This window comes from Amphiura filiformis, chromosome 14 (genome assembly GCF_039555335.1).
Source record: "Amphiura filiformis chromosome 14, Afil_fr2py, whole genome shotgun sequence".
Classification (NCBI taxonomy): domain Eukaryota; kingdom Metazoa; phylum Echinodermata; class Ophiuroidea; order Amphilepidida; family Amphiuridae; genus Amphiura; species Amphiura filiformis.
The window spans coordinates 64,006,021-64,024,093 of NC_092641.1; the positions used below are offsets into that span (position 1 = coordinate 64,006,021).

The 18,073-nt window shown below is 35.5% G+C and overlaps 1 protein-coding gene across 1 annotated transcript; it reads right to left on the reverse strand.

The window, feature by feature from the left end:
- Positions 1–434: 434 nt before the first annotated feature.
- Positions 435–11,726, reverse strand: LOC140169113 (uncharacterized). Its single transcript, XM_072192378.1, has 2 exons — positions 10,924–11,726; positions 435–2,357 (listed from the first exon to the last, which is right to left on the reverse strand). The coding sequence occupies exons 1-2, from the start codon at positions 11,027–11,029 to the stop codon at positions 1,426–1,428; spliced, it is 1,038 nt and encodes a 345-aa protein (XP_072048479.1). The 5' UTR covers positions 11,030–11,726; the 3' UTR covers positions 435–1,425.
- Between the last annotated feature and the right edge of the window lie 6,347 nt (positions 11,727–18,073).

Sequence of the window (18,073 nt, forward strand, 5' to 3'; positions counted from 1 at the left end):
GCATGCGCAGATTTTACAAGCCAATTATCGGACACTTCATTCAGCCGGAAGCGTTGTTAGCAACCGGTCATGTCAGATGTTGCTGCAGAAACTACACAGTTTTACAAACATAATAATAAAAATATATCAGTTTTAGTCAATTATGAAAAGCTCAAGACCCACACAAATTGGTCATGCCGAATTATGCTACCTCATAAGTAACATGTTTTTAATATAAATAAAGAGGCATACTCAGTCCATTCACGCTCGTATTTGCGAAATAATAATAAACGGAACCAGCTGCAAGGCAGCCATTTAAATGCAGTAAGTATCCGTTCTTTCAATTGATGCGATATAAATTCACGTTGACTTGAAGAAACAATTCCACATGGTCCAAACCATGTAATCGTCCGATAACTGGCATTGTCCGATAATTGGTAGTCCTACCCTAGAATGTGTGAATTATCCTTTATGTACACATCACTGTTAATCTGAAATCGACCAAGTAATACTGACACACACACAATTTTAAAACAGCATCTTTTGCACAGAATTCAATGGGATTTGAGAAGTAAAGTGGCAGTTGAAACTCTAGTGATAACACTTTTGCAGTGCATGATGGGGTTTCCTTAAATCATCCTCTGGCCTATTTACATTATTGACTTTCGACTAGTACCGGTAGATTGTACAGAAATATAAGTTGATACCACTAAAATTGGCTATTCTAATTGAAATCCATACACCCCCTATGGAACATGTACGCCTAACCTTAATCTACCACAGGGGGTGTAGATTTCTCATGGAGTCGCCGATTCACGTAACCCCATTTGAAATTCACAATCCCTGTGTGGAAGATTAAGGCGATGTCTTCCATAGGGGGTGTATGGATTTCAACTGGAATAGCCCAATATTATTTTCATGACAGATATGAAAGCAATGCAACAAAATCTTCTTTAAAGCCATATCATAACATTTGCTGAGGAGACCGCGCTCAAAAAAATTTAAATTCTGGATTTTACACATTGTAATGTACTTTAGTCAATAAGATGCTCTGCAAAAATCAAGACTTTAGGTGCTGTAGTTTTGTCTAAATCCGAGATTTTGAATAAAACAATGGAACCGGTGTTTTATCATTACGATGGAAATATTAGTCGAACACGTATGCGCAGTACGTACACGGCGTACGGGATACACATACACACACACACCCCGAGGATCGTACCGTATTACAACCGCGGGAGTAACATGCATGGGCGCTAGTAGTAAATTCCAATTTTCTATGCTTTACCTCACTTGTTCGGCTCAAAATTAAAAGGGGACATAGCTGAGAGTATAAAAGCTAACATTTTATGGAAAATAAATACTAATCTATTTTTACAGAAATGTTATAATATGGCTTTATTAAAATTCAAAAGTGACCCCCTACATTGCATAGGCCTACCGTAATCAGTGCGATTCATATGAAGCTACCTGAAGCCTTTGTGTAAAAAGTTCATTATAATATTTCATACTAGCTTGTGCTAATTCCCTTACATCATCATCAACGTGATCAGGAAGATCCATCTTCTCACCAAAACCCGATTGTGAAAAAGAAGTTTTATGAGTCGGGTTATAACCATAATAGACACTCCTCCACCACCATTTTAAGGATGTTTCCTTTGGTAGCATCCAATTCCACCAAATGTCATTATTGGGTTCCCAATTGAGCATGGTATCGCTATAAGTCAATCCAGTTTCTTTGCAATAAGCTTTGATCATTTCCTCTGGGTTCTCTAGCAAGTCATCTGAATCAATTATTATCACTTTTAGTTTAAGAACATCTCGTATATGATGCACCAAATCATACATCTCCTTAAAGAAATATCCCGACGGTATCCAACAGCTCGAAAACTCAGTTAATTTTAAGCCTTTATTCATACCGCCCTCTGTATTATGCTTTTGCTTATAAGAAGCAAACACGCGCAGAGGGTGTCGGATGAGAAAAGTATGAGTATACCCATTTGGGATATTGTTAAATTTACCGGCAATTCCTTTCACCATATCTTTTACAATAACATTTTTATCGCCATTGTAATTTTCTAATTGTTGCTTGACCCAAGTGAAACTGACGTCTCTCATATCATAGCCATGAGTAACAGATAACGAGGCTAATGTCATCTTCAGTCCCCATTGGAGTGAAACAGACTCTCCAGATAACCGAAAGTGCTCCATCTGTGACGCAAAGAGGTAGGGTTCGAACCAGGCTTCTACATCTGGGGACTGCGAGAGAGAGATTAGGAGGGTGGTAGAGACAGACCGTGGTACAGCCCAGAGGAATACTCGAGTAGGTGGCTTGTCTGCAATCACATCTCTTCTTATGGTTTGGGATTGAGGAGTACCTAAAAGGAATAAAGGAGAAAATTAGTGTATTTTGTTATCAGCATAATATATATGTAAAGTCCAACAAGGCATGTATTGTTACCAATGGTTCAAAATATTTTATTGATATGAGCAATAGGTTACCAATTGCTAACACCAGTAGATATAGCTTTTACTGCTATCAGAAGTAGAAATCATTTATAAGTTACTTTCAACAGTGTTGCTGTTAGCAACGGGAGACACAAAGTTTTGCAGATAGCATCTATTAATATCAGTAGAAAGCATTTCATCCTATCAGTAGTAGATTGGTAAGGTAAGAAGGTCAAGTCATGAGCAAGAGCAATAGCTCATATGCAGGCCGAAGTAGATAGCATTTATTGCTATCAGCAGTAGACAGCATTTATTGCTATCAGCAGTAGACAGCATTTATTGCTATCATCAGTAGATAGCATTTATTGCTATCAGGAGTAGATAGCATTTATTGCTATCAGCAGTAGATATCATTTATTGCTATCAGCAGTAGATAGCATTCATTGCTATCTGCAGTAGATAGCATTCATTGCTATCAGCAGTAGACAGCATTTATTGCTATCAGCAGTAGACAGCATTTATTGCTATCATCAGTAGATAGCATTTATTGCTATCAGGAGTAGATAGCATTTATTGCTATCAGCAGTAGATATCATTTATTGCTATCAGCAGTAGACAGCATTTATTGCTATCAGCAGTAGATAGCATTTATTGCTATCAGCAGTAGACAGCATTTATTGCTATCAGCAGTAGCTAGCATTTATTGCTACCAGCAGTAGATAGAATTTATTGCTATCAGCAGTAGACAGCATTTATTGCTATCAGCAGTAGATAGCATTTATTGCTATCAGCAGTAGATAGCATTTATTGCTATCAGCAGTAGATAGCATTTATTGCTATCAGCAGTAGACAGCATTTATTGCTATCAGCAGTAGATATCATTTATTGCTATCAGCAGTAGATATCATTTATTGCTATCAGCAGTAGATAGCATTTATTGCTATCAGCAGTAGATATCATTTATTGCTATCAGCAGTAGACAGCATTTATTGCTATCAGCAGTAGATAACATTTATTGCTTTCAGCAGTAGCTAGCATTTATTGCTATCAGCAGTAGATAGCATTTATTGCTATCATCAGTAGACAGCATTTATTGCTATCAGCAGTAGATAGCATTTATTGCTATGAGGAGTAGATAGCATTTATTGCTATCAGCAGTAGATATCATTTATTGCTATCAGCAGTAGACAGCATTTATTGGTCTCAGCAGTAGATAGCATTTATTGCTATCAGCAGTAGCTAGTATTTATTGCTATCAGCAGTAGATAGCATTTATTGCTATCAGCAGTAGACAGCATTTATTGCTATCAGCAGTAGATAGCATTTATTGCTATCAGCAGTAGATAGCATTTATTGCTATCAGCAGTAAATAGCATTTATTGCTATCAGCAGTAGACAGCATTTATTGCTAACAGCAGTAGATATCATTTATTGCTATCAGCAGTAGATAGCATTTATTGCTATCAGCAGTAGATATCATTTATTGCTATCAGCAGTAGACAGCATTTATTGCTTTCAGCAGTAGCTAGCATTTATTGCTATCAGCAGTAGATAGCATTTATTGCTATCAGCAGTAGACAGCATTTATTGCTATCAGCAGTAGATAGCATTTATTGCTATCAGCAGTAGATAGCATTTATTGCTATCAGCAGTAGATAGCATTTATTGCTATCAGCAGTAGACAGCATTTATTGCTATCAGCAGTAGATATCATTTATTGCTATCAGCAGTAGACAGCATTTATTGCTATCAGCAGTAGATAGCATTTATTGCTATCAGCAGTAGACAGCATTTATTGCTATCAGCAGTAGCTAGCATTTATTGCTATCAGCAGTAGATAGCATTTATTGCTATCAGCAGTAGACAGCATTTATTGCTATCAGCAGTAGATAGCATTTATTGCTATCAGCAGTAGATATCATTTATTGCTATCAGCAGTAGATAGCATTTATTGCTATCAGCAGTGGACAGCATTTATTGCTATCAGCAGTAGATATCATTTATTGCTATCAGCAGTAGATAGCATTTATTGCTATCAGCAGTAGATATCATTTATTGCTATCAGCAGTAGACAGCATTTATTGCTATCAGCAGTAGATAACATTTATTGCTTTCAGCAGTAGCTAGCATTTATTGCTATCAGCAGTAGATAACATTTATTGCTTTCAGCAGTAGCTAGCATTTATTGCTATCAGCAGTAGATATCATTTATTGCTATCAGCAGTAGATAGCATTTATTGCTATCAGCAGTAGATATCATTTATTGCTATCAGCAGTAGACAGCATTTATTGCTATCAGCAGTAGATAACATTTATTGCTATCAGCAGTAGATAACATTTATTGCTATCAGCAGTAGACAGCATTTATTGCTATCAGCAGTAGATATCATTTATTGCTATCAGCAGTAGATAGCATTTATTGCTACCAGCAGTAGATAACATTTATTGCTTTCAGCAGTAGCTAGCATTTATTGCTATCAGCAGTAGATAACATTTATTGCTATCAGCAGTACATAGCATTTATTGCTATCAGCAGTAGATAGCATTTATTGCTATCAGCAGGAGCTAGCATTTATTGCTATCAGCAGTAGATAACATTTATTGCTATCAGCAGTAGATAGCATTTATTGCTACCAGCAGTAGATAGCATTTATTGCTATCAGCAGTAGATAGCATTTATTGCTATCAGCAGTAGATAGCATTTATTGCTATCAGCAGTAGATAGCATTTATTGCTATCAGCAGTAGATAACATTTATTGCTATCAGCAGTACATAGCATTTATTGCTATCAGCAGTAGATAGCATTTATTGCTATCAGCAGTAGCTAGCATTTATTGCTATCAGCAGTAGATAACATTTATTGCTATCAGCAGTAGATAGCATTTATTGCTACCAGCAGTAGATAGCATTTATTGCTATCAGCAGTAGATAGCATTTATTGCTATCAGCAGTAGATAGCATTTATTGCTATCAGCAGTAGACAGCATATTACTATCAGCAGTAGATAGCATTTATTGCTATCAGCAGTAGACAGCATTTATTGCTATCAGCAGTAGATATCATTTATTGCTATCAGCAGTAGATAGCATTTATTGCTATCAGCAGTAGATAACATTTATTGCTTTCAGCAGTAGCTAGCATTTATTGCTATCAGCAGTAGATAACATTTATTGCTATCAGCAGTAGATAGCATTTATTGCTATCATCAGTAGATAGCATTTATTGCTATCAGCAGTAGCTAGCATTTATTGCTATCAGCAGTAGATAACATTTATTGCTATCAGCAGTAGACAGCATTTATTGCTATCAGCAGTAGATATCATTTATTGCTATCAGCAGTAGATAGCATTTATTGCTATCAGCAGTAGATAACATTTATTGCTTTCAGCAGTAGCTAGCATTTATTGCTATCAGCAGTAGATAACATTTATTGCTATCAGCAGTACATAGCATTTATTGCTATCAGCAGTAGATAGCATTTATTGCTATCAGCAGTAGCTAGCATTTATTGCTATCAGCAGTAGATAACATTTATTGCTATCAGCAGTAGATAGCATTTATTGCTACCAGCAGTAGATAGCATTTATTGCTATCAGCAGTAGATAGCATTTATTGCTATCAGCAGTAGATAGCATTTATTGCTATCAGCAGTAGATAACATTTATTGCTATCAGCAGTACATAGCATTTATTGCTATCAGCAGTAGATAGCATTTATTGCTATCAGCAGTAGCTAGCATTTATTGCTATCAGCAGTAGATAACATTTATTGCTATCAGCAGTAGATAGCATTTATTGCTACCAGCAGTAGATAGCATTTATTGCTATCAGCAGTAGATAGCATTTATTGCTATCAGCAGTAGATAGCATTTATTGCTATCAGCAGTAGACAGCATTTATTACTATCAGCAGTAGATAGCATTTATTGCTATCAGCAGTAGACAGCATTTATTGCTATCAGCAGTAGATATCATTTATTGCTATCAGCAGTAGATAGCATTTATTGCTATCAGCAGTAGATAACATTTATTGCTTTCAGCAGTAGCTAGCATTTATTGCTATCAGCAGTAGATAACATTTATTGCTATCAGCAGTAGATAGCATTTATTGCTATCATCAGTAGATAGCATTTATTGCTATCAGCAGTAGCTAGCATTTATTGCTATCAGCAGTAGATAACATTTATTGCTTTCAGCAGTAGATAGCATTTATTGCTATCAGCAGTAGATAGCATTTATTGCTATCAGCAGTAGCTAGCATTTATTGCTATCAGCAGTAGATAACATTTATTGCTATCAGCAGTAGATAACATTTATTGCTTTCAGCAGTAGCTAGCATTTATTGCTACCAGCAGTATATAGCATTTATTGCTATCAGCAGTATATAGCATTTATTGCTATCAGCAGTAGATAGCATTTATTGCTATCAGCAGTAGCTAGCATTTATTGCTATCAGCAGTAGATAACATTTATTGCTTTCAGCAGTAGATAGCATTTATTGCTATCAGCAGTAGATAGCATTTATTGCTATCAGCAGTAGCTAGCATTTATTGCTATCAGCAGTAGATAACATTTATTGCTATCAGCAGTAGATAACATTTATTGCTTTCAGTAGTAGCTAGCATTTATTGCTACCAGCAGTAGATAGCATTTATTGCTATCAGCAGTAGATAGCATTTATTGCTATCAGCAGTAGCTAGCATTTATTGCTATCAGCAGTAGATAACATTTATTGCTATCAGCAGTAGCTAGCATTTATTGCTATCAGCAGTAGATAGCATTTATTGCTATCAGCAGTAGACAGCATTTATTGCTATCAGCAGTATATATCATTTATTGCTATCAGCAGTAGATAGCATTTATTGCTATCAGCAGTAGATATCATTTATTGCTATCAGCAGTAGACAGCATTTATTGCTATCAGCAGTAGATAACATTTATTGCTTTCAGCAGTAGCTAGCATTTATTGCTATCAGCAGTAGATAACATTTATTGCTTTCAGCAGTAGCTAGCATTTATTGCTATCAGCAGTAGATAGCATTTATTGCTATCAGCAGTAGATATCATTTATTGCTATCAGCAGTAGATAGCATTTATTGCTATCAGCAGTAGATATCATTTATTGCTATCAGCAGTAGACAGCATTTATTGCTATCAGCAGTAGATAACATTTATTGCTATCAGCAGTAGATAACATTTATTGCTATCAGCAGTAGACAGTATTTATTGCTATCAGCAGTAGATATCATTTATTGCTATCAGCAGTAGATATCATTTATTGCTATCAGCAGTAGATAACATTTATTGCTTTCAGCAGTAGCTAGCATTTATTGCTATCAGCAGTAGATAACATTTATTGCTATCAGCAGTACATAGCATTTATTGCTATCAGCAGTAGATAGCATTTATTGCTATCAGCAGTAGCTAGCATTTATTGCTATCAGCAGTAGATAACATTTATTGCTATCAGCAGTAGATAGCATTTATTGCTACCAGCAGTAGATATCATTTATTGCTATCAGCAGTAGATAGCATTTATTGCTATCAGCAGTAGATAACATTTATTGCTATCAGCAGTAGCTAGCATTTATTGCTATCAGCAGTAGATAACATTTATTGCTATCAGCAGTAGACAGCATTTATTGCTATCAGCAGTAGATATCATTTATTGCTATCAGCAGTAGATAGCATTTATTGCTATCAGCAGTAGATAACATTTATTGCTTTCAGCAGTAGCTAGCATTTATTGCTATCAGCAGTAGAAAGCATTTATTGCTATCAGCAGTAGATAGCATTTATTGCTATCAGCAGTAGATAGCATTTATTGCTATCAGCAGTAGCTAGCATTTATTGCTATCAGCAATAGATAACATTTATTGCTTTCAGCAGTAGATAGCATTTATTGCTATCAGCAGTAGATAGCATTTATTGCTATCAGCAGTAGCTAGCATTTATTGCTATCAGCAGTAGATAACATTTATTGCTATCAGCAGTAGATAACATTTATTGCTTTCAGCAGTAGCTAGCATTTATTGCTACCAGCAGTAGATAGCATTTATTGCTATCAGCAGTAGATAGCATTTATTGCTATCAGCAGTAGAAAGCATTTATTGCTATCAGCAGTAGCTAGCATTTATTGCTATCAGCAGTAGATAACATTTATTGCTTTCAGCAGTAGATAGCATTTATTGCTTTCAGCAGTAGATAGCATTTATTGCTATCAGCAGTAGCTAGCATTTATTGCTATCAGCAGTAGATAACATTTATTGCTATCAGCAGTAGATAACATTTATTGCTTTCAGCAGTAGCTAGCATTTATTGCTACCAGCAGTAGATAGCATTTATTGCTATCAGCAGTAGATAGCATTTATTGCTATCAGCAGTAGATAGCATTTATTGCTATCAGCAGTAGCTAGCATTTATTGCTATCAGCAGTAGATAACATTTATTGCTTTCAGCAGTAGATAGCATTTATTGCTATCAGCAGTAGATAGCATTTATTGCTATCAGCAGTAGCTAGCATTTATTGCTATCAGCAGTAGATAACATTTATTGCTATCAGCAGTAGATAGCATTTATTGCTATCAGCAGTCTATATCATGGGGTGTTCAGTGGTGGATTTAGAGTAGTCAGCGGGGGTCAATGTGAGAAAAAAATTAGTTACGGCCAGTGAAAAAGGTCAGAGAGCATTTATTGCATTCATGAAGCCTAAACTACAAAATGACAAAACAAATATAATATCTACTGCAGATAGCAATAAATGCTATCTCATTGCCTAACAATAATAACCGAAATTGTAAATTGAGCTTTATTCCTTCTTTTTAAAACCAACCGACTTGTTATAAAGAAGATAATTTTACCCTAATGGTTACATTTCAACACATCACACCAAAGCTCCCATGGGCGCCCATTCCCTTTTAAAAGAAGTTTTTATTGGCAATGTCAAAAAGTAAATACCCGGGCAATAATACATAAATAATAGATCACTGTAAAATAAGTATTTGACCAATAAGAACCCTCCGAAATAAGTGATACACGTATTTCTGATATTTCTAATATTATTATGATTTCTCCATCTCATTAACCAATCACAGTGGTGCAATTTCCAAAATGAGCAGTGGTCGAGTAGAACAATGTGATGTGGGACCACTGGTATCCATTGTTTACCTTTACACCACCATGGATCTACTATTTCCATGTGGTGGACCACGAGGTTAAAACATCTCTATTGTCATGATTGTATGATTGTTAAGACCTTGAGGAGGTTGTTACACTTATTATGCACTGTTCAAAATAATATTTCCCTTGAGACGGGGGCACTTAACACAAATGACATACGGGTATACGGGAAAGACCCCTCTATTTCGCAGCTCCAAAAGACCCCATATATTTGACCAAAATAGACCTCCGAAAGACCCTTGATTTTGACAACTTCAGCTCTAAAAGACCCCGAAATTGCTCATTCCTCATATTTCTGTTTTTTAAACCAAAAAGCCAAGAAAGACCCTTGATCTTGACTGTTCGGCGCTCCAAAAATCCCGATTAATTTTTGCTTTTTCGAGGCTCGGTTCGCAGCTCCAAAAGGCCCCCTTTTACCGGTACGCCGTCGTCACTGAGCTCCCGACCCACCACCTCAAAATTCCGAGGGAACATTATACCCACCAGAAGTTTTTGGTGGGTGCCCCCCCAGCCCGAACTCAACAGTAGTTTAAGATGGAATCAGTGTCAAGTACATCAGCAGAATTTTTAACCTCAAGTGGCATGAAGTTTAAACTGTGTCATCTCTTTGGAATGTATAGCAAAATAAATGTTATACTAGAGGTGCTGTTTTGGAACAAATTTATTCTCAAATTAGACAATTATGTCTTTCATAGTATGATACAGGTATTGGGAATTGTGCATGTGCAGGACAGAAATCCATATCTCAGTGTTTAAACCAAATTGAGTTAGGGCCAGAAAGCCAAGTTAAAGCCATAATGTATGATTTTGGTCATTTAAAAAATATTATTAATCCTTGTCCAAAATTATAACGTATTACAGCCTGACGTATTATTAAAACTGTCAAAGTCGTTTTCTGATCATTTTAAGCCGCAATAATCAGGCGGCATAGGAAGCGCAACACGTGACGTACGAGGCTGGCGAAGATACAGGCTGACAGCCCCATTCAAAATACACGGTTAGCAATTACAAATGGAAAATTAACATACTTGCAGTGTGGTACACGGTCGTACCCCGACGGTTTTAGAGTAAGATAATTTTGCTTTGACACCACATAACAAATTTAGAATTGTTTATGAAGATTTCATGATTATGTGTTAATCCAATGGCGACCTCAAAATTGGCGATATCGCTTCCATCACCGCCTGGCAATAATGAGACATGGCATGACCTAATAATAGTAATATAATGACAAAATTGTCAACAAAAATGAACATACAAAACTATTAAAAGGGGAAGGAAGGGGAAAAGAAGGAGGTAAAGGAAGAAAGTGACTCACCAGTGGTTATCAATTTAGTGAAGAGAAATAAGCTTGCAGTAATTATGGATAGCATCGCATATCTTTGCCCCAATCTCATGGCTTTTGCAGGCATTTTGATCTGCATTATCCGCTGAGCTCTGTATAAATATTTCGATGTTTATATATAACATGAAGAGCAGCTGCAGATGTGTATGCTGAAGATTAAAGCTCGTCAAATCTATGTTGTTGTACTGATATTTCCGATTAATAATTTCGGTAACATTAATGCCACTTTAAATTATATTGTCCCATCAGTGTTTAGCGGCTTTTACTAGCGCAGATCAAATCAAAAACCTTCAAGAGTGCCTCAGAAGTGTTATCAGGTTATAACTTGTAGTGTCCCAGTACCAGCAGTATACCATGTAGTATTTGTGTAGTTTTTTTGTGGTGCGTGATCCAGTGTTAGCGCAGATCAAGTCAAATTTATGGTTCTTCTATATAGAGAGCTCCGGTATTATAGTATATCATGAGGTGCAAGGTGGTAGGATCTCATCTTACAACTTGATCAAGTCTTGGTTGAGGCAATTAAATCCAAAGACAGTCATTACGTGAATATATAATAGTAGATTTTAGTGGGTGTAAACGGATTTAGATCATGCAGATTAACCAATTCAGGCAAATTGAGCTTATAGGCCTAGTGTTCCAGAACTTAACGTTTCTGCGATCTGGGAAGAAAAACTTGCAACTATCTTGATACATATGTTAATCCAATCTTGGTATAGATGAATTCATATCACTGAGTTTCTTATAAAAGTTGCTCATCAGGATGCCCGAATTTCTCGAAATCAGTTGGTCCCCCGGAGTGTCCACGTTTTCATTTGCAAAATTATCTGGAATACATGCAGTAAAATTCAAATTTTCAATGACATGATAAAGCACTCAATGGCTTGTTGTTGCTCTAAGCTGATATTCCTCATCTCCGCTCCGATGATCTTGTGTATTCAGTGACACGCACTGCATGCATAATGTGGTCTACTAGCACACATTCATTGGGAAAACTATGCAAATTAGCTCAAATTCTGGCTACCCAACATTATTCATTGGTTGTATTATTTGATCCCTGTATCTCATTTCATGTCATTTAGCTATTTTTGCAGGATCCTTTGTTCATAATATCTGTAAATAACCTTATTTGACTCGAAGGTGTTAACAATCGCAGTTGTATCACCACCTGAAAATGAGACATCCTGATCATACTGCAGTCATACTACAGTACAATATTCTTCAACAACTTGGTTGAATAATATTGACACAGAGTAAAGTTGGAGGTTAAATGACTTAAATACCATCCCATAATGCTTAGCTGAAAAAATGTTTGAAAGATGCAACTCTGCCACACTGTGACACTCTCCTAGCATCCAACATAGCCTTTTTTCTGGTCTCATTCTTCAGTATTGGAGTCTTCCCAGCAAACACAAAACGTTTTCGACATCATTCGCAAAAGGTTATAAAAGGTTGTCTGAAAACGTTTAAATGTCGGGTTATATAAAGGGTACATTTATGGTATAAAATGTTTTCATAACATTAAATAACATTTGTTGGTAATTTACTGCACAGCAAACACAAATGTTTTACAGAAAACATTTAAATGTCTGGTTATATAAAGGGTATAAAAACGTTTTAATAACATTCTAAAAACATTTTTGAAAACTTGGTACAAATCATTCTAAACAGAATGTTATTTTGGTGTTGAAAAAATATTATGCAAAAAATGTTTGCCCAAAATATTTACAATAACGTTTTTAAAATGTTTTCACGACCTTTATATAACGCGACATTTAAATGTTATTAAAACGTTTTGTAAAAAACATTTTAAGAACATTTCTGTGTTTGCTGGATGCAAATATTTTAACATAATGTTATTTAAGTGTTGACAAAATATTTGGCCAAAAAAAATTAAAAAAATAGTTAACAATGACATTTCGAAAACATTTTAAAAATATTGTTGTAGTGTGTTTTCATACAAAACGTTTTAAAACGATTTCATGACCTTTATATAACCCGACATTTTAATGTTATTAAACGTTTTTGCCTAAACCAAAACCCAAAATATAACTTATTTAAAACGTTTTAAAAACGTTTTTGTGTTTGCTGGTTCCTTCCGCTGATGATTACGGGGTTGCTGAAAATTCCAAAAACTCCGCACTGTAGTAGGCCAGATCAGAGCACCAAGTTGCAAATACTATGATAAGTATGTCGGCTTTCCTAAAGTAGGACTCGATTTACAAGTTTTAAAAACCAATTTGTCCATCATATTGGTGTCTTTTTATGCGTGAAAGAACTCGTGGTAATCGCACTCCTTCACAATTCATAGTCTATTGCTTGATTTGCTTCCAAAAGTTCGAATCAGAAATGCTTTCTTCGGAATTGTTGCAGTTGATTAACCTTCTTTTAACAATTTTTGGCTCAAAATTTGACCTCAAGTTTTGGAGTATTATGTTTTTATAAACACATTCAAAGGTCATTCTATTTAAGCCTATTAGTATAGTATTTAGAATTAAAGATTGAGAACTGTGACTGAGGTCCAATAGTGTTGACTCACTAAAGTGTATAAAATAGGGATAAAATAGTATTAATAATGTACTAATATTTTATTTAAAAACCAACTCATTCATTCAACCGTTGCTTATCTTCTAATTGCTTCCATAATAACATAACTATTCACTTTATAAGTCTTTGTTCTAAGTGTCCTTGTACAAGAATCTCTCTCTCTCTATTGGATTTTCTCTTAGGCCTAATATAAAATTAATGTTTTGGTTCTCGTCCAGAGGATTTTTATGAATTTATGAAGCAGGTTTTTTTTTCTTCAATGTAAAATTACCATTGTTATAGTAGTTTTCGGTCTTTTCCAAAGTGCTCGAGAAAAGGAGGCATGCTTTCTCTTTTTTCAATTGTGAGATTCTCCCTGGAGATTCTTAGGGATAAACCCCCTAGAGTAGGCCTACCACAAACAGACTTGAGAGTGATGACTGTTCTCTAATAAACTTATTTCTACGTATGTATTATTAAGTTCTCCTAAATCTATTTTAAAAATCTGACACATTCCAGAAATTGAGGCAGGAGAGGACAAGAACCAATGCAACTGAACATTATTTTTTTTCTGCCTGCAAACGAGACACTACAATAGATGTTAATCACCGTCTTTGGATGGATATGCTTAAATAGGATAAAAGCTTTTGTACTGAGTTGGGCAAACAAAGAAATCTCTTATTTCTGTTATATTCTTAACAATTTTCTTTGGGCTGTAATATTTTGCTCTTTAAAAGTAACTAAAACTGCCGCGGTGCAGGCCTATACGGTTCAAAAAACAAATTAGAAATTATTATGGAGGGGAATTATGTTTCTTGCTTAGGGACCGTTCACAAACACTTGTTAGGGGGTCCTGATGCAAAAAAAAGGGGGGGGCCTGAAATTTTTAGACCCTCCTAAGGGGGGCCCTGAAAAAATGACCAAAAATTTTCCTGGGAAAATTGAGTTTATGCTTTTCTATGGGGTTGACCCATAACTTTCATGTCAAAAGGGGGGGGGCTGACATTTTTAGGTCTGTAAATTTTTTTTGCATCATCCCCCCTTACAAGTGTTTGTGAACGGTCCCTTAATTCATTTAAGTTACTTTTCCCCTTTGAACATGGAATTGCTCAAAGAAAATCACGGGGTGCCGCATACCACATACATCGACAGGGGTCTAGGGGGCTCAAGCCTAGGCGCCCATGTTGGGGTCCAGGGGCAGAGCCCCAGAAGGAAAGTCCAGTTCCCAGGAAAATTGACATTTTTAGACCATTTTGCACTATTTTTTTTATTTGACTGATTCCTGGTTGACCCCCCAAAAGTTTTTGTTGGGAGTGATTTTGTTGGGAATAATTGTATCATTTGGTGTCGGTTTCACCAAAGTAGGCCTATTGTATTTTTTGAAATGAGCTCACAAACGTATAGACAAATTTAGTCATTTTTTTCGCGATATTATATAGCAACTTTTTAGTCATGATGAATATATCATTTTGGAAAATGCGCGCGAAGCGGGCAAAATGTTTTAAATTTTAATGCAATTTTCTTACTGTTTATTGACTCAGTTTGGGGTGGTGGGGGAATTTTCTTTGGGGTTGGGTTACATGTATAACCAACCCTCAAAGACCACACCGGATGAAGTTTATGTATTCTGGGATACTTACACTGACAAACTAAATACTGTAAGCTTTGAAAATAATAATAATAATAATAATAAAGAAATAATGCTTACAGGTAGAAAGTACAGAATTGGGTTGCTTTATCAAACTGTTTCACCTCGAGAACACAATGTGTGTATCATGGAGCCTTTTTTGCATAATTTGTTTGTTTGATGAGACTTTGCTACTGTGTAAACCAGTCCGGGAAGAAGTATTATTTGAGAAGAATAATGTGCACTGTACACAAAGTTACTCTGGGAGGTCTTTTTTTCTTCAAGGTGTCAGTGACCAGAAAGCCAGATTACTTGGAAAAACATTTCTAAGTAGAACCTAAATTTGTTGTAATTGAGCTGTCCTGTACGTGGAACCGTGAAGGCTCTACAAAGAAAAGAAGAGATTTTTATTATTTTTATTATTAACTCAAATAGTAAAACCATTTTTAATGGAATTGACATTTTTAGACCATTTTGCACTATTTTTTTTATTTGACTGATTCCTGGTTGACCCCCAAAAGTTTTTGTTGGGAGTGATTTTGTTGGGAATAATTGTATCATTTGGTGTCGGTTTCACCAAAGTAGGCCTATTGTATTTTTTGAAATGAGCTCACAAACGTATAGACAAATTTAGTCATTTTTTTCGCGATATTATATAGCAACTTTTTAGTCATGATGAATATATCATTTTGGAAAATGCGCGCGAAGCGGGCAAAATGTTTTAAATTTTAATGCAATTTTCTTACTGTTTATTGACTCAGTTTGGGGTGGTGGGGGAATTTTCTTTGGGGTTGGGTTACATGTATAACCAACCCTCAAAGACCACACCGGATGAAGTTTATGTATTCTGGGATACTTACACTGACAAACTAAATACTGTAAGCTTTGAAAATAATAATAATAATAATAATAATAAAGAAATAATGCTTACAGGTAGAAAGTACAGAATTGGGTTGCTTTATCAAACTGTTTCACCTCGAGAACACAATGTGTGTATCATGGAGCCTTTTTGCATAATTTGTTTGTTTGATGAGACTTTGCTACTGTGTAAACCAGTCCGGGAAGAAGTATTATTTGAGAAGAATAATGTGCACTGTACACAAAGTTACTCTGGGAGGTCTTTTTTTCTTCAAGGTGTCAGTGACCAGAAAGCCAGATTACTTGGAAAAACATTTCTAAGTAGAACCTAAATTTGTTGTAATTGAGCTGTCCTGTACGTGGAACCGTGAAGGCTCTACAAAGAAAAGAAGAGATTTTTATTATTTTTATTATTAACTCAAATAGTAAAACCATTTTTAATAGACCCGAAAAAAGAGGGGTTCTTGAAGGCCAGAAAGAACCATGCGGATTCTCATTGATCAAGATCAGCACAGGAATATCAAAAATATCTAAAATATCAAAATTATCCTAAATAGCCATAATAATATCCAAATTAACCTATCTAAAATATCCAAATTGGATATCTCAATAATCTGAAATATCCAAATTATCCTAATTAACCATAAGATTGTCTAAAATATCCAAATATCTAAAATAGGCCTATCAACAACTATTATCCAAAGTAGGCCTATCCTTTAATAATATCCAAATATCTTAAATATCTAAATAGCTTAAAAAGCTAAAGCTAATTGGATATTTGTCAGGATAATTTTAGCCTATCAGCTCGTAATAGGTGGGAATTGTTAGGCTTTTACCACTACGCCGAAAATAATTGCTATTTAGTTGACCTGTTTGGTCTATATTTGTGACCAGATCTGATCCATGGGGGCCAAAGGCGGCAAATTTGAAATTGAGATAAAGGCAAATATATGGAGTAAAAAAACAATAAAATACATAAGAAAATAGACATCACGAAACTTCATAACTTTAGAACCAAGTATGCTAGACCTTGGGTGTTTTCAGTATCATGTGATAGCCTAATGTTTGTATAGGCTAAGGTAATAGTTATAGTATTCAATTTTCAAAAATGCCTCCTTTGGCCCCCATGGACCAGATCGTGTCACATTTTGTGTGTAGGCCTATAAAGAAAGTAGACAAAGTATAGGGCTTGTATTGAATTAGGCCAAGTAAATAAAAAAACATGTTTCTCGTCCCCTCCCGCTTCCTTTTTTGAAGATTTTGCTTGTTTACATATGCGAATGTTGTCTCATTTGCTCTCGGATCATTAAAATGAAAGTGGTTACATAGAGAAATCAGGCCAATTTTCACTAAACGAGCTTCTACTGAATGAAATAAAAATATCCAATTAAAATCCCATTCAGATTTTAAAACTAGGCCTATACACATTCTTCTCACAAAATCCGTTCATAAAATGTGTTTAGAAGCTTTCATTTCTCAGGACGGGTCGTGTAAATGTTGCAAAATCACCCTTTTTTTACATGCGAAAGGGCAAAAATTAGCGTGAATCCAGTGAAATCCCGACATTCAAATGGCCCTCTCGCGGTTGCTGATGATCCAATTCTTTTTCCCAAAGTGCATTGCAAAATTGATTATCTGCTTTAGAAGTATCTATAAAAACAATTCTGATAGGTCAAATATTTTTTCCGGACTATTCAATAATGTAAAATATCCAATCGGTATGCATGTTATTAAAAGGTCAGGAAATAGCCCATTAGCATGACGTCATCACGACATCCCGGATGCGTTGCTTGGGGACGCCGCCGCCATTACCGCTTCAATCAGCTGATTGTAAGGACGTACTTCGCATCATTTCATTTAATTTTAAAATTTCTTTGCGTTCAAAAAGATAGTTTTAGTTCTGATATACTATTTAGATTTCACTGGAAGTCATTTGCTGGTTTAACAGAGTGGTGAATCAACAAAATATCGCATTTTATTTTATCCGTGTATGTCAAATCTCCCAACCGGACCCAAGGCCAAATCGGCTTGAGCCGCAGAACTTGCACTGTAGGGGTAATAGGGTTTCCTGTGTGTTATGTTTTCTACGTTTGCGATATATGAGGACCTGACACA

Coding starts and splice junctions, on each gene's coding strand:
- LOC140169113 (XM_072192378.1), bottom strand. CDS start 11,029: ATGCAGATCAAAATGCCTGCAAAAGCCATGAGATTGGGGCAAAGATAT. Junction 2,358..10,923: donor CACTAAATTGATAACCACTG/GTGAGTCACTTT, acceptor TATTCCTTTTAG/GTACTCCTCAATCCCAAACC.